The 24,043-nt window shown below is 34.3% G+C and overlaps 1 protein-coding gene across 1 annotated transcript in view; it reads left to right on the plus strand.

The window, feature by feature from the left end:
- Positions 1 to 24,043, plus strand: part of DACH1 (dachshund family transcription factor 1) — a 413,540-nt gene that overhangs the window by 163,520 nt on the left and 225,977 nt on the right. Inside the window, exon 2 of the mRNA XM_067712948.1 lies at positions 10,636 to 10,751. Coding sequence (XP_067569049.1) covers positions 10,636 to 10,751 — 116 coding nt within the window. The remainder of the gene's footprint in view (positions 1 to 10,635; positions 10,752 to 24,043) is intronic.

The raw sequence follows: 24,043 nt of genomic DNA on the forward strand, positions 1-24,043 counted from the left end.
TCATTTGAGTCATTTATGAATTTCCTTTTATGGATACACACCCCTGTTAAAGTAAACTTTTTTAAGGGGGATAGATCAGCTACTGGTTGGAGTCAGATTTTATCTACAGAGTTAATTACATAACACCAACTTGGGCTCCTTTTTAGTTCCTCTAAAATGTAACATCACAAAAAAGATACATTTAAAGTAATTAAATGAATCATAATGTTCTGAAGACATTTAACCAAAAATCAGAGCCTATTACATGTCTTAACATTTTTCTCAAGGTCAGAAGAATGGAGACAGTATGGAGAGATGAGATAATGACCTATGAAACTATTTGAAAATGATCATGTGCTAGACTGTGTGATACTAACCATTTTAGGAAAGGAAAGATGAACATGGGTTTGAGTAATTCAGCATGTCATTACGGAAGTGTGTGTGTGTGTGTGTGTGTGTGTGTGTGTGTGTGTGTGTGTGTGTAAGGCAGGGATGTGCCTCTGTGGTCTTTTCTTACTTAACAACCCCTCCTCTTCTTCAGTTGACTAATTCCTGTTTGCTCACACCTCATCTTCCCTGAGGTATTTAACAAGATTTATTGTAACTATATATGTATCTATTGGGCTGACCAAAAAGTTCATTCAGGTTTTTCCTACGATGTTATGGAAAAACCCGTACTTTTTGGCCAATCCAGTAATTCCCCCAAATCGATTGAAAGTTACTTAAAGTCAGGGGTAGTATCTTGTTAGTATTTCCAGCTCACATTGGAGGGTCAGGCACATTAACATTTGTTTGTTGACTAAATTAACCAACAAATATGGAACAGAGGCAGATTTCATGCTCAGGGCTTGGCTTCTAGACCAGATTGCCTTTGTTCACAAGTATTACTTTTTTTAAAGACTTAATTGTTTTTAGATCAGTTTTAGGTTTACAGCAAAAGGTACAGAGAATTTCCATATAGTTCCTTCTACACATGCGTAGCCTCCCACTTTATCAACATCCTCCACTAGAGGGGTACATTTGTTACGTTTGATGAACTTACATTGACACATCATAATCACTCAAAGTCCATCTTTTACAGTAGGGTTCATTCTTGGTGTTGTACACTCCATGGGTTTGGACAAATGTATACACCATTATAGTATCACACAGAGTATTTTTACTGTCATAAAAAGCCTATGTGCTGTGCCTATTTATCCTTCCCCCTACCCAACTCCACTCTATTACTTTTTATGTGTGGCATATTGAGTAAGGCATTTTACTTTCTTGTATTTCAGTTTCCTCATCAGTTAAATAAGGATAACAATAATACCTGTCTTAAAGGTGTGTTATGATTATTAAAAGAGTTAGATGACATAGTGAACTTAGCACAGGGCCTAGGGGTTAGACAACATAATACAACTGTGACTATTTTATTATTTAATGTACTATTCCAAAATAAAATGAAAACATTTGGGAAAAGGGCATTCAGAGTGTTGGAAATGGCATCTCCTACAGAGAAGAATTGGATATTATTTTGAGATTAGAGCAATGAACATATATTGGGGCCAAATTCAAGATGATCTGCAAAAACAGAGCCATTGCACATATATGAACAGGGTTATGGTATGTCCCAGTGAGATAAAAGACTAAATACGTTACTTTTGGTTCAAACAAAATATAACCAATGTTAATTGCAGAGAAGATGTAGTCATTTGAAATTCAAACAGAAAAATTACAAGAAATGAAACTTTTTTCTTTGTGACTAGGAGTCCAGAGGTTAAATAAAAGATTGGTTTAGATATTGAATGTCTTAGCTGGAATATTTTTTAATATTAAATTTAAATTTTATAGAATATGGTTTTGAAGTATGACAGAAACTGTGAGAAAGAGGCCAATAAAGTACTAACTCATCCCAAAACTTTAAGAAAGCCATTTACAATTGTTTCCCATTATTTTAGGATTTTTCCCCTTAGGGGATTTCAGTCATTCTTTACAGATAATTTTGAAACAGATGTGCTGTGGGTAGATTTATCTGTAGCTTGGAAGGCTTATGGGAAGTAGAGAAAATAGTAAGGTGATTAAAAGGTTAAAACTATTTGGCTTTCTAGACAAATGTGTCATTAAATTCAATTTACAAACAGTATCCTCTTTGTAAGAGATATCATGTATGTTGATGTATAACGTATGCAATGGAAAGGTAAAAATAAATAGTATTAAAATTTTATATTCTTTAATTTAAACTTTAAATTACATTAAATTACTCTTAATTCCACAAAATATTTAAAAAATATGAATATACTTTTGAGATAAATCACTATATATACTTTATAAAGTGTAATTTACCATTGATGTGAATAAATAACTCAAATTGAGAGGAGAATATGAGATCTCTAATTTGATAAAAACTTAATATCAAAAATATATTCATTAAGTAAGAAATCCATGATTAATATATTAAGTCTAAGATTAATATAACTAATGCATTTCATGGATTTTAAATAATCTTCTTAGTGTGGCTATCACGTATAGATCTTATGAAAGGGGAGTGGGGACTTAAAAACTTTAGGGGCTAGATTATCCTAAGTATGTAACCTGTCAAACAGAGACTCTCTTTAGGATATTGGACTGTAATTAATTGTTAACACAATATGCAAATGCTTAAGTATAGCTTAGTTACATTCCAGTATGTTTTAACTTTTATTTTGGGGCAATTCCTATTCAGTATTTAATAGCTCCAACAGAGCTGGAGACCTCAGAAATTTTGTCAATGACCTTTGAAACGGGATTCATATAAAATAAATTTCCTGTACTACTTGAGTTTTGAAGTCAGAGTCAGCAATAATTCCTCCTCACAAGAGTAGCTAATTTCAGCTCCTATTTGTTTTCTGTTTGTAATGATTTCAGTTTACTCGTGTTAACCTTGTGTTTTGAGTAATTATCAACTCATATCAACTCTATAGAATATGTGAATTGCTGCTTTTCTTGTCTCTGGAGAATACTTCTCATGTGACAATTGTCATATGACCTATGACACAGAGCATGGCTTCGTAATGTTGAGAGATGAGGAATTTTTATAATTTGAGTATAATCATACTGTGAGCACAAGTCTCTAAACAGATTCCCTGGAAATAACAAGTTTCATGGTAAACTCAGTTTTAGTAAATGCCTATTTCACCATGTTCTTAGAGATTTATAGTACACTCTAGCATAGTGAAAGCTCTGAGAAATTGATCCACAAAACAAAAATATTAAAAGCTTTAGGAAGGGGACTTCCCTGGTGGCGCAGTGGTTAAGAATCTGCCTGCCAATGCAGGGGACACGGTTTGACCCCTCGTCCGGGAAGATCCCACATGCCACGGAGCAACTAAGCCCGTGAGCCACAACTACTGAGCCTGCACTCTAGAGCCGGCAAGCCACAACTACTGAGCCTGCGTGCCACAACTACTGAAGCCCCTGCGCCTAGAGCCCGTGCTCCGCAACAAGAGAAGCCACCGCAATGAGAAGCCTACTCACCTCAGTGAAGTGTAGCCCTGGCTCACCACAACTAGAGAAAGCCTGCATGCAGCAACGAAGACCCAGTGCTGCCAAAAATAAATAAACAAACAAATAAACTTATTTAAAAAAAGACTTTAGGAATTTGTGAAGTTTTTCCACAAAATATATGTATGATTAATAAATTTAATGGGGCATTTGCCAAGTTTATTTGAGCACAGAACCTTTTTTAAAATTTATTTTTAGCTCTCTTTTACAGGAAATTTTATTTTGTGTATTTGTATATGTATCTGTTCAGTTAATGTATAGAATTGCCTACTGTCTTAGTCTTGCTCAGGTTGCCGAACAAAATAGCATAAACTGGGTTGCTTAAAGAACAGAAATTTTTCTCATAGTTCTGGAGGCTGACAGTCTGAGATCAGGGTGCCAGCATGGTCAGTTTTGGGGAGGGCTCTCTTCATGGTTTGTAGACAGCTGCCTTGTCACTGTGTCCCCACAGGGCTGAGAGAGAGCAAGCAAGCTCCCTGGCATCTCTACTTATAAGAACACTAATCCTTTCATGAGGGTCTTACTGATAGGTCCTCATCTAAGCCTAATTACCTACCAAAGGCCCAATCTCCAAATACCATCACATTGGGGTTAGGGCTTCAACATAGGAATTTGGGGGGAATATAATTCAGTCTATAACACCTGCCATGTAAAGAGTTGAGGGAATGTTATATGTTTCGTGCTTATAAGCCAGTAATCTGTATGCTTTCCAAGTGTACAGCTGGCAAAATTTCAAGTGCTTGCCCCATGGGGCTCGGTATTTTGGTGATGGTGGAAAACATCTCTTTTATGAGTTAGTTCATAACCTATTTGTACTGAGAAGTACACATGTCTGGGACACACACCTACACAGAAAATGCAAAAATGTGTCTAAACAAATGTGGGATATGAGATTGAGAAAGTGTTCAAGTTTGTCATCATTGCAAAAAGTAATGTATCTTTCAAAATTTTGCCAACTGTAGAAAAAAAGTTCATGCAAAGGGAAAATAATGCTAATCATAAAAAAAGGCTAATCAGCCTTTCAGAAAACTGAAAAAAAAGATTCAACTAGCAAGTTAACAAGATCCTTCTAAGGGAAAACTACCCATTTATAACCTGAGTATTATAAATCTGCTATGACTTTTGGTGAAATGTATACATACATTAATCTTGGGAAGTTCTTTGTGTTCTTTTATTTTGATGTATCTATTTCATGAGGTTGATTTGATCTGGAAGATATTAATGAGTATTTGTACTTTTCATATTTTAGATTAATTTTATAGTTCTCACAAGGGTAATATTTTTACATATAATCACCTGCTTTTTATTGGATATTTTAGAACTGATATGGAAAAAAAAAGAAAGATAAAGAGGATAAATTATATCTGGTTTCTGCTATGGCTAGAGGTAATCCTCAGGCACTGATCAAGTTTAGCCAGAATCGTGATTTGTCCACAATTTGAAATATATGGCCAGAGTACTGAAGTGTTAAACAAATTAATTTTAAAAATTGTCTTCATATGTTAAATGTAGTACATGCTTATGACAGAGAAACTAAAATCTTCAGATGTAGAAAAACTGTAATTCTCCATCCAGTGATAATCCCTCCTAATAGTCTACTATGTTTCCTTCTAGTCTTTCTTTTTTTTATATGCATATTTATTGCATTTTTTACTTAATTTCTCTCTCTTGTGCTCTGGTATGCCATATGTGCAGGTTTGTATCTTGCTTTTTCACTTAGAACATAAGCATTTTTTTCTGTTAGCATAAATTACTCATAAACATCCCCACTTTTTGTGACTCCATAGTGTTCAAGTGGGTATATAAATCATTAAGCAAAGTGTACTTTTTCAGTCAGAAATAATAATATATATATGGCTTATATATGTGAATATATATATTTCTCGTATTTCTTGGCTTGGTTTTGTAGAAGTTTACTAGAAAAAATTATGCAAGATATAAACACACAATTGGCGCTTTCCTGGGGTGAATAGATTGGAGAGGGCAAATGAACTCTTGTAGATTAATGGAGCAAGACTCCTTCACCCCTAAATGCTTGTTGTGTCCCAAGACTAAAATCAATGCTCACTTGCTGCCATGTATTTTTCTTCTTAATTGTTATCCCACAGGCTATTTAATTTTATCTTCCCCCTCAAAGAAAGGAGTGTCTCTATTTTAAAACTCTAATATCTAGCTCATTACTTGTTGTACAGTAGCTCCTTTCTTTTAGACAGATGGTTGAAGGAATTGAATGATTGAATGGAACCCTTCTTTCGTTTCTCTAGACAGATAGGACTTAGAACCCAAATTTCTGTTTAGCAGCTACTTTCGCATTTCCCAGTTTATAGCCATCACAATCTCTTTCTGGATTTCACGGGCCTCTCTGCTCCAAATCTCAGGAGGAGAATGGAACTTAATTTCTTCAAAAGTACTGAAGAGGTTAACAGAAAATGGTGTTTGTGGAGGTTAGGAGTTGAAAAAAATGTACTGTACCTTCCTGTAGTATTTCAGATGCCTCTCACTCTTTTGATGCACTTAGCCTCTTTAAGTTAGATTTTGACTTCACTGTGAGTAAGCACACTAAATGGACTAGGGAGAGTTGGTAAACATCGTACAGTTGAGGGAGAGAGAGAAATTAGCCTGAGACTGATTTAATGATGTAGAGTAAGGAGAGACGTCTACCCAGTGATCTGTCTGAAAAAGAAAACTTTTTCAATCAGAACTGCAGGAAAGGATGTGCCAGAGTGGATTCCTACCAAGTGTGAGAATCCACTGTATCCACTGTGAGATGCCAAGTGTGGCCATCTCTAAGTGATTGCTCTGCTCTTTTAATGCAAATGGTTGAAAATACTAAAGGGTGTACTATGGCTCATGTGTGAAGCTTGCCACAAACAATTACCAAAGTCATAAATTTTGATTTCAGTCAAGCTATTAAGAGTAATAATTTATTTAAGTGAGGTCTTCTGCTTTGATTAGAACTAAGAGAGTTCAGCTGCTCTGATCCTTTGGGGGTAAAGCTGGGTTACTGGTGTAGTAAGGAGGCTTGAAGGTGTCTGCTGTTGAGGCAACTGATCATTCCCAAAAGAAGTGCTTTTGCTAATTCTTTCACTTCCTCTTTTCAGTTAAGTTATTCTTTTTCTTTCCAAGTACAACTTATTTCTAACAAAGCAAGCAGGTCCACTTTTTAAAAAAAATCTTTATTTAATCAGTTATTCAGAGACATTAGGTGGCTTGATCAAGGCCACACCTCATAGTAAAGAGGTGGAGCCAGTATTTAAAGCTAGATGTGTCAAGACAATGCAGCCCATGCTTTTGACCATGGTACTACACAGCTTCTCCTGGAAGTTCCCTAAAGCTCTACTGAAAGTAATTTAAATATTCAAGTATTTTATAATTAAGTTATCTTCCTAGATCTTCTGGAGTTAAACCCTCTAACAGTTAGTGACCAAGACTGCAGTAAGGGTAAAACATCAAGGCTGTCAATAAGGGGACCTAACTTAGGTCTTGAAGGGATAGAGGAAAGTCTTGTTAATAAATAAACCGTCTAACTTCCTCTACACCAGGAAGTCTTGTATAACTCCAAGAAGAGCTTCCCTCTTGTTCTTAGGCAAAAGGATAAATGACTTGGCTTTTCTTCCAAATCTTTCTTTGGAGCGCCCCCCTGCCCCCATTCTCAATTCTTTGCATAGATATCTCAAGATTGTACTCTCCCCTAATAGTAAAGTAATCCCTAGTAGGGTGTGAGTAGATGGCTTTAGGGTGCTACCACCACCAAGGGTATTTGCATTTTAATGGAAGGCTTTAAAAGTTCTTAAAGCTTCAAGACTAAAAGCAGTAAATCTCTATTAGTGGAATTGGAGGCAGTGTGATAGATTGGGCAGGAGCTATCTGGGGTAAAGAGAGCCCACTGGGTCTTTTCTAATCACAGTGTGAAATAAAGTGTTCCCACTTAGTAGCCTGAATTCTGCTTCCAGGGTGAGGGCTGTGAGGACAGCTCCTGTGGCCTCAGTAATAAAGTACTGCTAAACAGTTTCACCTTCTTTAAAAGCAAAACAAATTAAAGAACTAAAACTTTCAAATCTTAACTTCCTTTTCCTTTCCCACTTTCTCCACAGCATCTTGCTTGAGATCTCTCAATACTTGTATTCTTTTTCTCTGAGCTTCATATGTGCATTTCGCTTCTTTAGACTCAGAATCCCAAACTTTTTTTGCATCTCACTTTTCATTTCCTGGAAACATGGAGACTACTGGAATTGATGAGGAATTTGAAGAATTGGGCTTACTAAATTGGGTTAAAATGTATTTAAATACATACAGTGAGCCAGGCACTGAGCTGTTTTAAGGACAAAAGACATATTTTATATACTTTCTGCCATACAGTCTTGGGAGTGAAACAAATAAACAGATTAATATAGTCAGGGCAGAAAGGGCTATAATAGAGTTGCTCACCATGAGCTGTCATAGTGCATAGAAGGAATACTCACTAGAAGTGGTTAGTTAGAAGGATGATGAAGGTTTAGTCAGGTAAAATGGGGATGAGAATGGAATGTAGTAAAAGGCTTTGATGGCAAAGGAGGCAGGTTGCGATAGAGGTAGTGTAATAGGAGACCAAAAGGTGGTGTCAGAGGAGACCAAAGCAACATGGGACATTGTTAATAAATTCATTAGGGCCAAATATAAACCATGAATGTGGGAATAAAAGGAAGAGATTGGAAAAGTAGACAGGGGCCAAATATTGGAAGGCCTTGGTACTGTGTTAAGGAGTGTCAATGCTCTAGGGAACTACTGATATCTTTAAGCAGTTGGAAAACATGATTAAATTTGCATTTAAAAAATCATTCCAAAATCAGTATGGAAAGTTATCTAGACTTCACTCGAGGCTCTAGAGTGGGACAAAGCTGGAGGTATGTCTTGGAAGAGCTGTGATAGTAGATCAAATAAGAAAGGAAGGGATTGATCTGGAATATAGGTGTGGGGATAGGAAGAATGGGTAGAGAGATAACTTCCATTGAGATGGTGCTTGAATGTACAAAGGAAGGGAAAGACAGCTGAGTGCTGGATTTTTGGCTTAGTTAATTATGTGACATTTTGCTGAACCAAGGAAAAATAGGTTTTAATGGAGAAGATGCTGAATTCAGATTTGGGCAAGCTGAGTCTTAGATTATTATAGAACATCCAAGCAGGTATTTCCAGTAGACAGGCATTAATCTGTCTGAATCCCAGGAGGAAGCTTTAGGCAGTAGATAATATATTTAGCTGTTATTTCTTAACATATCAGTAATGTTTATGAAAGAGATTACTCAGGGAGAACGGAGACTATCAGAGGGCTGTTGATGGTCTTATGGCAAATAACAGGAGTTAAGGAATCAGCTTAGATGAAGAGTAATAATGAAGAATAAGAATAAGTAGCCAGAGAGATGCTTCAGAATACACAGGGCAGTGTCCTTATTGGTTAGCAAAGCAAATGCACAATTTACTTGCTCTTGGTTCAAAGTCCTCCAGGGTCTGGCCCTAGGCAGTAAGTCTAACAGTATGGATTTCTGCCCCTCATTTTATTTGACCTGTTTCAACTCACTGGAAAAAATCTTGTACATTCATACATTTTCATGTTTCACTTCCTTTCATACATTCTCACTGGAGTGTGCTTTTCTTCCGTTCTTTTTCCTCTCCATGTCCAACCCATCCTTCAGAATTTTCTTCTAACCTCCCAGGACCATGAAATCTTATCTCTAACAGGGAACATATCATCATCCAGCCTAACTTCCCATTAGTGTTCAGGTTGCAACTTGCTTAGGACACAGCACATTCTAGTTTGCACCCTAGTTCTTTCTGCACCACATATGTCCCTTTGGCAAGAGTATAAGTTCCTGAAGACTAAGAACCCATTCTCCCAAATTAGCCTCCATGGTGCACTGCTTTGAAAACAGAAAGAGCTTACTAATATTTGTTAAATGACTACATATATTACTTACACTAAATAATAGAGGTAGGATCTTTGAATCTTCTGATGAGACAAAGGCTCTCAGCTGAAGCTGACATGGAGATGTTAACTTATTAAGGATGTATCTGGAGGTTTTGATATGTCCTGGCACATATTGGCCAGAAAAATGATGGAAAAGCCTTTCATAAATGTATATTCATGATACAGAGGCAGGCAGTGGCAACAATGTGAATTATCTTTGTTTCAAAAGTTGCTAATACTGTATTCTTCATGTTTTCCTTATACAAGGATGGTGAATACTTGTATCCTTTTCACCTTCTGCTTTTATAACTTTAAAACTTATCATTGTACAATAGGCAGGCAAAGGAGAAGTACTGCTGAAACACAAAGTATTTTTATTTATCCTAAAGGCAGATATAAGATGCTACACTGGCAGTTTCTAAATGATGTTCTACAAATAATCCGAAGCCTTTCCAATGTATTTTAGCAGATTTAAAGTAAGGCAACCTAGTGGGGCTATTCATTTAAATAGAATAAGGGTTAAATGATAACTTGACTTATCTTTTAAATGACAAAAAATAAAGAAATTGCAATACCTTTTCACACATTACATATGTATTGTCATCTATCATCTAGATATCAGGCTAGCAGTGCGAAGTAATAAAACATATCATCGAAAAATGTGCTATAGGTCTGAATCACTCTTTCATTCCACCTCCCAGCTAACTGTAGTATTAAATCAAACAAGCAGAACATTTCCTTAGGCAGCCATTGCCTTTTAATTTCCTGAAGAACCTTAAAATATCATTCATTACAAGTACTACACATATTTGGTTTTTAAAATTCTCATAAATCAATAGCAGGCTGACTGTAATAATTATTACAAGTTAGTGCATAATTTTCGTGCTGAAGGCTGCATGCAGAACTTTAGCATATGCAAACGAGGCAATTCAAACTGTGTATAGATATTAATATGAAGAAGCAGGTAACGAGGTGCAGGCTATGAATTATGCATCAAGAGTGGCTGATCTTCAATGAGGAAAATGAATTCAGCATGTAATCTAATTAGTGATGGAAGTCTATTACATCTAACTGCAAAAGCAACTGTCCTTGAAACAAATTTATTTACAGTCCATGTTACCACTTGAAACAACTTTGAAATGATGTGTAAGACAACAGCTTAATTGTAAAAATTTTTTGTTTGTTTGTTTCAGTTCTAGACCTGGAAGGCCTCCTAAGAGGACTCAAAGTGTCACCTCCCCAGAGAACTCTCATATCATGCCACATTCTGTCCCAGGCCTTATGTCTCCTGGGATAATCCCACCAACAGGTAAGTGTGCTACCTATTGATGCCGAAAATATTCAAAATCAGCCAGTGCCATAGATATTCACCCTCATCAGTTATATTTTGTTCACACTAAGATAATGTTACTGATGAGAATTTATTTCAAAACTGCATTATGATTATCATCATTTCTTTATTTGAAATAAAATTAAAGAAGTTTAATTGAACACAGTTCTAGGAGTTATTCTAATTAATCCTCTTGCTAATATCAAATGACAAATTCTTATCCCTAATTTCCTGTTAAGGAATTGAAGCTCAGAGAGAATCAGTAACTTTCCCAAGGTCAATCAGCTGGTCACTGGCAGTGGTTATTCAAACTCAGGTCTCTGGATTCTAAGTTTATATTTCATTCCACAAAAACTCACAAAATAGATTAGCATGCATCCAAACAAAAGACTATAACCATGCCAAATAGAAATATCTCCTGTTTCTCCCAAACTATTTCTGTTAGAAGCATTTGAAGGATGTTTATCACTAGAATTTTGAAAATGTACAAGTAAAAGAATAGTCTCGACCACAAAAGCTCTGTACCATAAACAACTTTCATAATGTGCTGCATGCAAAAACAGCTCATTTGATTTTCACCACCTGGATGTGTTCATTAATTCTTTTATATACTTACACATGTCTGCCCACTTTCCATGTTTCATCCAGACTCAGAGCAAATTAAAATTATGATAATAATGATATTATTATTATATAACATATAGTATTTATTAATCCTTGCCATCACGAAAGTTTATTGAAGAGATAGATGTATAAACAGCTAATTGTCATTTCACACGACTGAAACAGGAAAGATAATCTGGCAAGATAAGGAGAAAGTCTTAATTTTTTTCTCTGAATTCCCATATAAATGTTTGCTTTTTCTTTTGTAACATTTGTCTTTCTCTAGGCTGTAATATAATCATGGGTATCTTATTTCACATTCCATACTTTGTTGAAAGCTCCCTGGAAGCAATGGCTCTTTTAACTCACCTTTATTTTTGTGGCAGCGTCTGAACAGTTGGTTCACTTTTGTGCACCTTTATCAAGTACCCACTGAGTTGAATTTGAAGTTATTCATTTTATATATTTAACATTTTTTTAAGGTACCAAAGGTTCTTAAAAGTAAATAATTCACATTCCAAAGAAGAGTTGTATCTTTATGCTAATGTTTGCAGATGAAAAATTGAGAAACAGAAAAGTAAAATCCATAGCTGAAAACAACCCAGTTACAGAGCAGGTATCATCATTTCTATTCGTTTACTTTAGTCATGATTCACAAGCTACTGAATCCTACTGCCTGAAATTCTAATTTCAAATTTGATATTTCGAAAAGGAATAGGTAGCGTTTTGTTAAGGCTTAACTGTTTTTATTTAACTAGATAAAATTTCCTGATTTGCAGATTTGGCCAGGGCGGGGGTGGGACGTTTGTACTACAGTCAAGATGGAAAGAAGATCTTAATTTTTCATGTTTTATGACTGAAAGACTCAGGTGTGCTAGAAGAAAGACAGAAGAGTCTTGACTTAACTTCTCAATGAATACGTTTTGGGGCTTTAAAAAAATAATCATTTTAACAATCATTATTTTACATTTGATAAGTTTGTGTTGATTCTCACTAATCACAGTTATATTTTGGGTGAAAAGTATTCTAGATTGTTTTTGTATTAAAATAGAAAAGATCTGGTTCCAAATTGCCTGCCAACATTTTAAGGTGAAAACAATAAATACTTCACTACCTAAGCATTGGTGAGATAAGGTGATGTCATCAGAATCTAAGAATAGCAACACCTCACATAATTAAGACCATAAAGTAACTTTGGGTAAGTGAAGTTTCTAAACAACTGAAGATCATAAGCTGAAACTCAAAATCAAAATATTAAGTCACAATTTACAATAGCCAGGACATGGAAGCAACCTAAGTGTCCATCCACAGATGAATGGATAAAGAAGATGTGGCATATATATAAAATGGAATATTAATCAGCCATAAAAAGAAACAAAATTGAGCTATTTGTAGTGAGGTGGATGGACCTAGAGTCTGTCATACAGAGTGAAGTAAGTCAGAAAAAGAAAAAGAAATACTGCATGCTAACACATATATATGGAATCTAAAAAAAAAAAAAAAAATTCTGATGAACCTAGGGGCAGGACAGGAATAAACATGCATATGTAGAGAATGGACTTGAGGATATGGGGAGGGGGAAGGGTAAGCTGGGACGAAGTGAGAGAGTGGCATTGACATATATACACTACCAAATGTAAAATAGATAGCTAGTGGGAAGCAGCTGCATCGCACAGGGAGATCAGCTGTGTGCTTTGTGACCACCTAGAGAGGTGGGATAGGGAGGGTGGGAGGGAGATGCAAGAGGGAGGGGATATGGGGATATATGTATATGTATAGCTGATTCACTTTGTTATACAGCAGCAGCTAACACAACATTGTAAAGCAATTATACTCCAATAAAGATGTTAAAAAAATATTAAGTCATTTTTGATAGATCCCTTTCTGAAATATTTTACACAATTCCCTAGCTTGGTGAACAGAGATACTGAAGATAGCTTAAACTTGACACATTATTATGGACATTCATTTTTGAAGCAGGATCATTTCATGTATTTCAATTGCTGTGCTGTCTCCTCATACATGCTTTTTAAACTTTTGTTCTTCCTGATATGTTGTGAGCCCAGAAACCAGGGTTTCTCTCAAGCTTATTAAGCATTACATTGAAACAGACCTTCATGAGTCATGTTCCAGAGAAAGATGAAGAAATGGAGACTCAACAGGAGAGCAGATTAGATTTGAAGAAGTGGCTTTTGGACAGTTTAATACTCTATAGAGCCCAGGGAATGTCTTTAAAACAGGGCGTGTAAGCTCACTTTTGCCTATTTCACTTAATTCAATTTTTATGCATTTGTCCAAAGATTTGAAGCTGCCATATATTTGACTGTTGCACATGAATTGTGCTGTCTTACTATACTCAATATGATTGCTCTTTTTACACAAAATTTTTCTAGATGGAGAAGTTTAGATTTTAGAGAATACAGAATAATATCTTCATCCCTTGGAGAATGTCATTCACTGTCTTAAAACATTAACTGGAAATTTGATCATCTTAAAGAAATCTTGTAGCTCTCAAGAGCATGTAACACTTTCTCCCAAGGAGTAATTTTACTCGGGGAATATAATTCAATATGGACATATAGACTTTTTGTCCCAAGACTTTATTTATATTTGCTACTTTCTTTAAAAATAAAATGTTATTTTTTTCCCACAAGATGGGAAAGATGAAATGTGCTATTTTTTTAAAACAATGAAGAACTTATATGTCAACATTTTTGACATTAAGCAAACTAGTTTGAGGACATTTCTACTATATTTTTGACTGTGAGTTTGAGTTTAAAATTTTTTTTCCAGGAGTCTATAGTTATATCAGTATCTTTTAAAGACTTGGAAATCATTTTTCTAAAACTAGCAAAACAAACAAACAAACATATAGATCTCAAAAAAGAAAAAGAAAAACAAAGAAAGAAGAAAACAACCCACCCTCAAATCTCAAATCCTTTCTAAGATTTATATCATCGACTGACTATAAACATTGAACTGTGATTTTTGTACTCCAAGTATTACCATTTGAAAAGCATAAAAGATGCAGATTTACCTTCAAGATTGCCAAAATTGATCCTGTGAAAAAATTTATTTATTTTGACAATTTATAAAAATCTGTCAATTTGTTTCTAATCATTCCCTCATTTTTCTTTTCAACAATTGAACATTGGAGTTAAATAATAATCTTTCCTTGAGGAATCTGTTTTGCAGAAAAAATTCTGACTATTTTTATATTTTTAAAAAGTGTCTTTCCAGCTCTAAGATTATGTATTTAAGTATCTATAATATGAAAAGAAAAAACTTTGAGATTGCTTATGGAGATTTTGTTTGCCACTTTGGTTGTTCAAGTGGGCTTGTGTGTAACCTTTGAAGGGGGCGTGGGCAGATGGTGATAATTTCCAAATTTATGGTTGTCACTGGATGCCATAGCAACCAGAAGTGGAAGTTAATGAAAGAAAGAAGTCTCTTTGTGGAGTCTCACAACACAACACCTCCTGTAGTGCTCCCTACATTTATTTGGACTGAGCACATGTCATAAATCATTTTTGAAAATAAATACCAGTTTAGAATAAATTCATCCTAGCAACAGAGTTCCAATAATATTCATACTTTTTACAGAATCATGTGTATTTTACAATTAAGGAAAGGGTTATTTAGAATTCTAAATACTCCCCTCCTGTGCCAGGAGTGCAACTTGGAGAGCATATTTGGCCAACTTACTGATTTTATCTTTAGGGTAGAATGCGAACTAGTTTTGAAATACAGTTTTCGTGTAAGTATTAAGAAGTAACTCAGTGAGTCTCAGATATTTGCATTTAACATTAAAAAACTTATCCATTACCTCATTTTTTCAAATATATTCAAATTAAATGAATGAATGATTCATAGTTTTGCTTCTTAGATACATCTTTTCTCTCACTGTGACCTCGTAGGCACATAATCAATATGCATTCAGGATAAAAAAAGAAAGAAATTGTGAACACACATGCACTATGCTTAAAAGGTAAGAACTTATAAATGCAATTTTACCATTTTGAAAATAATACTAGACCAGGGCAATATTAACCAGAGTTCATCCCATTGAAACATTCTTTTCTTAAAAAAGAAAAAAAAAAAGATGATAAGAAAGTATTCTCATGTGGATTTATAATTCAAAGACATATTTTCAAAGTTTATATTCTTTATTTTTCTTGCTAAATATTACCAACTAACCAACAACAACATCCAAACTACCTATTTTTGTAGTATCAGCATTTGTAATATTTTAAATTCATTAAGCATTTCAACTTCTGAGGAAAAAATTAGTGTGTAAATATGTTTTGCATATTGAGAAGTGTATCATAACAAATGCATTGTATTCCCTGGGGAGACTTACAAGTAAGCATAACAGAAAAATGCACAAGTAAAACAGTCACAAATGGATTGATCTTCACTCACAAATTAAAACATAGTAATCTATTGAATGTCTCACTCAAAGAGTAAGTAAGATACAAACTATTTAAACCACTGAAGTTTATGTAGTATGTGTAAGTATGCATTTTCATAAATTTATATGTAGGGAATATTTGTGAAAGTTTAATCACTGGACATTTTGAGGGTAATGCATTTAGCTTATCAGTATTTCATGTATGTTTCCCTTTAAATTTTTCTTGAAGAGAAAAATTAAGTAATATATCTTCTTTTTCCCATTTTGGAAGGCCAGCCTAATACCAAACTTCATCATGTAATGTATTTAGTCTTAAAACTTGTATTGAACACTCTATTAGTTTCCTGTGGCTGCCGTAACAAATTACCACATACTTGGTGACTAAAGTAAATAAAAATTAATTCAGAATTCTGGAGAAGTTCAAAATCAACTATCAGTGGGCCAAACCAAGCTATCGGTAGGGCCACACTCCCTCTGGAGGCTCTTTGGGAGCTTCTGTTTCACTGCTTCTGAGTTTCTGGAGACCGCCAGCTTTCCTTGGTTTGTGGCTCTAATTTCTACCTTGTCGTGTGTATGTGTGTGTGTGTGTGCGTGTGTGTGTGTATGTGTGTGTATAACTTCTTCCTCTGCGTCTCTTGAAAGGATACTTGGGATTGTATTTAGGGCCCATCAGATAATCCAGGATCATCTCGCCATCTCAAAATCATCAACGTAATCACATCTGCAAAGACTCTTTATCCATATAAAGTGGTATTCCCAGGTTGCCAGATTTAGGATGTGGGCATAACTTTGGGGGTCATTATCAGCCTTGCACACCCAGAAAGTCCCTGGTTGAGATATTATGAGGGGCCCAAGTGTGGTGTGGAAGAAACGCATACCAACAGATTTTGGTGATTTTTTGTTTACTATAGTATCCCATTATGTATAATACGGCTTGCCACAAAGCAGATATTCAAAATAAATATTTGTTCAATGAATATGGCTAATATATGTTTAGCAAAGGATTTCTGAGAGACATGATTATGCCTCAGAGTTACAAATTTAAACACTGGTGTTATAATGCAGCTTATAAAATCCTATTAAGTACAGTTAGGCTCCAGATTAAAGATGCCGAGTCTAGTGCCTAAAGGAGGTGCACTCGGGAAATGGAGGGCATTATTTATTTGTTTGTTTGTGGGTTATGATGGCTACATTTAAGCATTGTCATCATCCATTGATGAAATTTATACCTCTAGACTGATGCTCTAAAGAAGCAATATTTTCAGGAATAAAATGGCAACATAGAACATACTAGCCTTTAAAATTCCTGCATATATGTACTTGTACCCACAGTATCTTGATATAGAACTAATTTAATCCATACGTGAATAAAATGTAGCTCATAATATAACTAAATGCAAATATAGCTTTGGTATGAGGGATTAGATAATATATTTATTAAATATACATTATATATGTATATATTATATACACATCATAATCAAACATTTCAGTCAAATCATAATATGCCCTGCTTATTACTAGCATAGAAATTTATAAAAATCTTTATTTTCTAATCTCTTAGGGAAGATCTGTTATTTTAGATTTAATTACATAACCACATATTACTAGACTTCTGGACAGGCCTCTCATCTATTTAATTTAGAAGAAAATTACAGTCCTTTTTTCCCTAATTTGTTTCTCTCTTCCCAGTTTCTATTGAGTTCTGTAGTCTCTTATGCCTACACTGGACTGGACTCAGTTATAATCTACTTAAACTTCTCTCTCAGTAGATTTGCAGTAACGAAGTTGCTAATATACTTAATTGACTAATTGCAAGGTATTTGCTTCTTTTTTAGTAATATGATGCCTCCTTTGACAGAAGAGAAGTTTATTTACAGAAAAGCAAATCAGATTTTAAGAGTCAATTTTTGATTATGATGGTGGATGGTGTGTGGATTTAGCGGGAGCTTTGTGGATTATCCATTTATCTGTGGGATTCTCATATAGGGTTCTAGTCCCTTGGTTATACAAAATGTCACATGTTGTCTTTTATTGCTTGCTCTAATTTCTTGACCCGTAGGAGGTGCTATTACTATCTTATTTCCTTCCCTAACCAAGGGAAGTGAGAAATACATTAAATAATGTTCATTCAGGAAAAACAACCAACTCTGCTATAGATATATTTTGAGTATTCCTAAAGATGTTGTAGAACAAAAAGTCATACAAGATAAACAGAATTCTTTGTTTAATCTCCTTCTCTGTCTTTGATAGACTTTCCCCCCTTTGGCTAACTTCCAAGCTTCAGTTTCTTCCCCTAATGAAGTGATCTAGCTTTGTTATTAAGGATTTAAAATTTCATGCTGAAATTTCTTTATATTTTCTCCATGCATATTGGAGATACATTTTACACCGTTATGCTCTTCTTTGTAAAGAAGTAGAGTTGCTAATTGCAAGTGTTGACAGGACCAGACATTTCAAATAAACTTGGCAAATGTCAGAAAAATAGCAGTATTAATAAAACCTGAATTCGATTTCCTAAAACATTCATTGCCCTAGTCATGAATGAACTTAAGACCTGATTTGAAAACATTCTACATAAAAAACACTGAAAGATTTTATTTGGTTATGCAGTCGTATACACCAATGTTGTACAGAGTGAAGTAAGTCAGAAAGAGAAAAACAAATACCGTATGCTAACACATATATATGGAATCTTAAAAAAAAAAAAAATCGTTCTGAAGAACCCAGGGGCAGGACAGGAATAAAGACGCAGACATAGAGAAAGGACTTGAGGACCTGGGAAGGGGGAAGGGTAACCTGGGATGAAGTGAGAGAGTGGCATGGACATATATACACTCCCAAATGTAAAATAGATAGCTAGTGGGAAGCAGCCACATAGCATATGGAGATCAGCTCAGTGCTTTGTGACCACCTAGAGAGGTGGGATAGGGAGGGTGGGAGGGAGCCGCAAGAGGGAGTAGATATGGGTATATATGTATATGTATAGCTGATTCACTTTGTTATAAAGCAGAAACTAACACACCATTGTAAAGCAATTATACTCCAAGAAAGATGTTAAAAAAAAAAAAAAAACAACAACATTGTGATAGAACTTCTGAAAGTGCTAATACATCTAAGCTTAATGGATAGGAATATAAAATCCAGAGAAAGGGTGACAACAATACAATTTTACTCTGCACTTCAGATGACATCTGGAATATTATATTCAGTTACGGCATTGCAATTTTTAGTAGGACATTGACAGACTGTGAGAATTAAGAGAATAGCCCAGAAAATAGGGTTTTGGAAATATGGTGATGTTTAGTCTTAAGAAGACTTATAGAGGGTCTGAAGGTGGATGCTAGAGTAGATTCATACTGTGCTCTTCCAAGGACAGAAATTTAACTGATAAACAGTAATTACAGAGAGGTCTGCATTGGCTTCCATAAGAAAGAGCCTTGCTGCAAGGAAAACGATCTAAAAGTGAAGTTTATTACTCATAAAACCTTAATTTTTCCTTCTGACAGAAGGGTTCAATAGGAAAGGGGGGTAAAAAGTTGTTAGCCATAGTACTTATGTTTAATTACTTTTATGGGCTATATTGTTCACGGTACAAAAGTGTAATAGTTAAAAAAAAAAATCCTTCATTGCTGGACCATCAGCCAAATCTGAAGGTAATTTTGCATTGGAGGGAGGTAGATTGAATAAGGCAATCTTGTTCCCTTCTAGTTATAAAATTTGATGATTCTATTTTATTTCACTTTGAATTATTCTAAACTTGACATGGTGCCTTTCTGGTTAAAGGGCATCCATCCTTTCAGGGTTTTATACTCATATTCTTTCATAGTTATTGAGTAATTTTTAAAAATTACTTTTGAGATGAATGCTTCATATCTACAAGCTATCATACTGTTTGTTACACTGGTTTTCATGGATGGAATATTAACTCATAGGCAAGACTGTGACTATGGTAGGCTCACAAATATTTTTTTTCCAATTAAAAGAAATTTTAAAATGTTTTTTCCTCCTTTGTTCTCGCGGACATTCTTTTAAGAGTACTCTGTGAAGGGGTCCATAGCTATAAGATTGATAGGAGAAAATGACAATCATTTAATATTATATAAGATAATTTTTTTTTTAGCTGTGGTGGGATTTGGAATGATGGATGGAAAAAATAATATTATTTTAACCAGTAAAGATCATCAGAATTGATAGCAGAAAATATGACTCTTAAGGGGATTTAAATGAAAGACCTTGAACTTTACTGTAAATTTCTTTGATTTGACTTTCCACTTTAAAAAATAAAGTCTCCAAGGAGGAGTCATTTCTCTTTTTCTTATTGGAGTATAGTTGATTTACAATGTTGTGTTAATTTCTGTTACATAGCAAAGTGATTCAGTTATACATATGTATATATTCTTTTTTATATTCTTTTCCATTATGGTTTATCTCAGGATATTGAATATAGTTCCCTGTCAATTCTTGAAATTTATGGAAATCTTCCAAAGATACAACTTTTAAAAAGTGTAATAATTGAGCCAGTCGAATATTTTGATCCTTATTTCCTTCATCTATAAAAAAAGAATCTTTTCATTATGTCAAAATTATTTTTCTCATTAAATTTCCATGAATGTCAAATGACACAATTTATAACAGTATTCTGTAAATGATGAAGCTAGACAAAGATAAAGTGTTATTATCGTAATTAAACAGGCTGATCCAAGTGTTACTGACTATGATTGCTGACTCTCTATGCTCATTCCTTTGGATTTAAGAATAAAATTGATAACAAAAAAAAAAAGTATAGCTTAGGTTTAAGAAGTCTTAGCTTGGCAAATTCAAATTCATATAAATGTGCACTCTATAGATATTCCCAGTAGAGGTAGTGAACATTAAAATCTGGTTATTACATGTTTACTTTTCAGGGCTTAATGACAATAAATTCTTTTTATAAATTTTTATTTTTGGGCAGAATAAGACTTATGGATATGAAATATCATTGCTACTGTTATAATATGTGTTCAAACTATCGTAGTCATATATTGCTTTTAGAAATATGCACACTGCAAATGCTAGTGGACCTTAAAAATGAAGATTGCTTTCAATTGATTATAGCTGTATGTTGTGCTATTAATTATTGGAAATGAATTGACATATACTGTAAACAATAAGCCAGTTTTCAAAATGATAAAACTGTAACCTAATTCAATAAATTGAATCAGATTACGCAAACACTTTTGCACTTCATTAAGGAAGTAGTCAGTATAATTAATTTGAGAGCATTTTATCATGTTCACTTGTTGATATATGGCTAAGGATATATATACAGTAGTTTAAACTATTTCCAGATGTACTTTTGTGCCATTTCACATTTTAACTAAAGTTACCATAAGCTGAATTCCTAGAGAAGGCCTAAATGGATTTGATTCTTTTATCTTTGCTGCTTTTAGAATACAATGAGTAGGTTATGATTTTCTTTAAAGACATATAATTTTTTTAAACAACATGACATGGTGGTGTGGCTCCTAACTTGGAACTGAAAAGTCTGGCTTTCATTCTCTTCTTCATCACTTCTAGCAATGTGACTGTGGCTAACACTGTCTGGCCTCAGTCATCACAAGGTAGATACTAGTACCTAAAACATCATTTTAGAGAGGAGGAAAAAATGCTAGGAGACTTGTCCAAAATTTCACTATTATGTGCTAGAGACAGTTTTCAATTCAAATTTTCTGACTCCAATTTATTGGTTATTTTCCTACATCAAGCTGCCTTCTGAAATACTTAACTTTATCATGTATAAACCAAACATCATAAGATCTGCCTTATCTCCTACTTGGTATGACTTTGTGAAGAACAAATGAGCTAATGTATCACAAAACGCTTTGCAAAGTCTTATATATAGCAAGATGTCATCTGCTATTTAGTTTTATTACAATGATTCTCGAAACAGGACTTTTGCCTTGTTCCAAATAGAATACCAGTTATTTATCTCTCAGTTTGAACACATCAATTCTGGGAATGATGAGCCCTTCCCTATATTTATGGAATTGGTTTGTAATCATTTTCTCAGTTTTTAAAAAATTGTTTTTGTATCTTCCAATTAGCTCAAATAAATATTTTTCTCCTGATACAATCTTCTCATGTTGACGGTTACTTTTTGATCTTCATGGTATGTAGAATTTTATGATTCATATTTAATTCGCTGAAATGCCTCCTAATGTCAAATCCTTTGATGGAATATCATTCAATCAAACATATTCCCATTAGTTTTCATTTAAGAAATGCAAATATATGTGGAGAAACTATTTTTCTAAATACATATTTTCTAATGATTTGAGTTTGCCTCCTGAGATGTAAGGATATGACTTAAAGGAACAGTGTGGAGTTTTTTTTGTTTGTTTGTTTTTTGTGGTATGCGGGCCTCTCACTGCTGTGGCCTCTCCCGTTGCGGAGCACAGGCTCCGGACGCGCAGGCCCAGCGGCCATGGCTCATGGGCCTAGCCGCTCCACGGCATGTGGGATCTTCCCGGACCGGGGCACGAACCCGTGTCCCCTGCATCGGCAGGCGGACTCTCAACCACTGCGCCACCAGGGAAGCCCCAGCGTGGAGTTTTTAAGCATTAAAGGTGATGTAAGACTCTTTGTCTCTTCCAAAGGGCTATGAGATTATAAGTTGCTATTTTGGGTTAGACTTAAAAATGCGATGCTATATCATCAAGATTCTCTTTAAACATGTATAGTATTTAATGTTAAAGTCAATAAAATGTTTAATCCCTCTGATAACACGTATTCCCTAGAAGTCAATTTTTGAGCGGTTCTTTTCCCTGTTAAAACATCTAGTTGAAAACTATTTTTTAAATGTGAAAATGTAGCATTGTGAAGGTTTTCAAAGTCTGTTCTTCTATTTGGATACCTTCACTCACAAATTAAAGCAGTAAATGCCTTTTGTATTATTTATTATCTTGTATTGCTTAATGAAATCCTTCTAGGGGATTATTATATTAGGGTAAAAACATTTCAGAAGAGTTATACAGAACCATGTTAATTCAAAGGAATATAAATGCAAGTATCTCTAAATTCCAAGAAAATTAATCTCTTACTATTAGAATATAACAGTATTTTGAAGTTATTTGAGCAAGAGATCCATCTCATCATACGTAACCTTTAAGTTACTTATTGAATAAATTACATTTAAGGATACCATTCCAAGGAGAACCTGTTACCATATGACCTGTCCATATGAGTTGTCTTTTTGATTTATAACTGCAATTGCTTTCTCGGCATGGATTTCATGACATAATAATATTCTATGAATTTTTGAAATTACAGTGAGCTTCACATCAATCATCTCTAATAAAATACTATATGTATCAATGAGAGAGGACTACTGGAAGGTAGACATTTTAGAAATATGCACTTCTCCCAAATACCAATATTGTTATTTTAATGAAATGGGCAGATTGCTTTTTTTTGATATTCTTTAAATTGATCGTAAAAATGGTCAGCGTCATCACTCCCATCAGCTCGCTATTCTATATTCTTAACAGTAATCTTTATTTTCCTTGAAAGTGTTAACTGTCCATGCAGTTAATTTTGCCTAGACCACTGTTGTTCTTGGCCTGAATTCAAGGAAATATACTGCTTCTGGGGGTCCTAGGCATTAATGTCTTAAATTTCAGGATTCTCGTTAAACACATGTAACATGGGCTACCATTATTTGTCCATGTTTCTTTTATCTGTAAGAATCAGAGAGATTTAAAGTGAAATCTTAGCTATGTAAAGAATTGAGTGTGTGGCTGTATTTTCCTCCACTTTCTCTTCACAAAATATTGTTGGAAATACCTTGAGTTATAGTCTTTCATGCGTAAATATTTATGCTATTCTATGTGAAAAAAATCGGTACCTAGAATTTGCCATTAGCATGGATTTCTTAAAGACAACGTGCATTTCTTAAGTAACATATTTGGAAAACCTATGAATACATTCAAAGACAGCTTTAGTTTTTAGAAAACATTTTTAAAAACTTTTTCAAATTTAGAGTCTTAACCATGTGGCTTAGAAAAGCCATGCCCATATTGCAGATGTAAAACACAAAAAGAGAATATTTTCACGAGTGAAAATATTTAAGATTTTCTTTAAAATTGTTGTTTGAGTTAATCTACAGGGTACTTCTTGTATGTCTTCTTTATAGATATTCTTGCAGTTACATTGTTTATTTACTATAAGACTTTGTCTATACATACTATCCAATGGAAAGAAATAAAACCAACTTATC

Source organism: Pseudorca crassidens, chromosome 18 (genome assembly GCF_039906515.1).
Source record: "Pseudorca crassidens isolate mPseCra1 chromosome 18, mPseCra1.hap1, whole genome shotgun sequence".
NCBI classification, from domain to species: Eukaryota; Metazoa; Chordata; class Mammalia; order Artiodactyla; family Delphinidae; genus Pseudorca; species Pseudorca crassidens.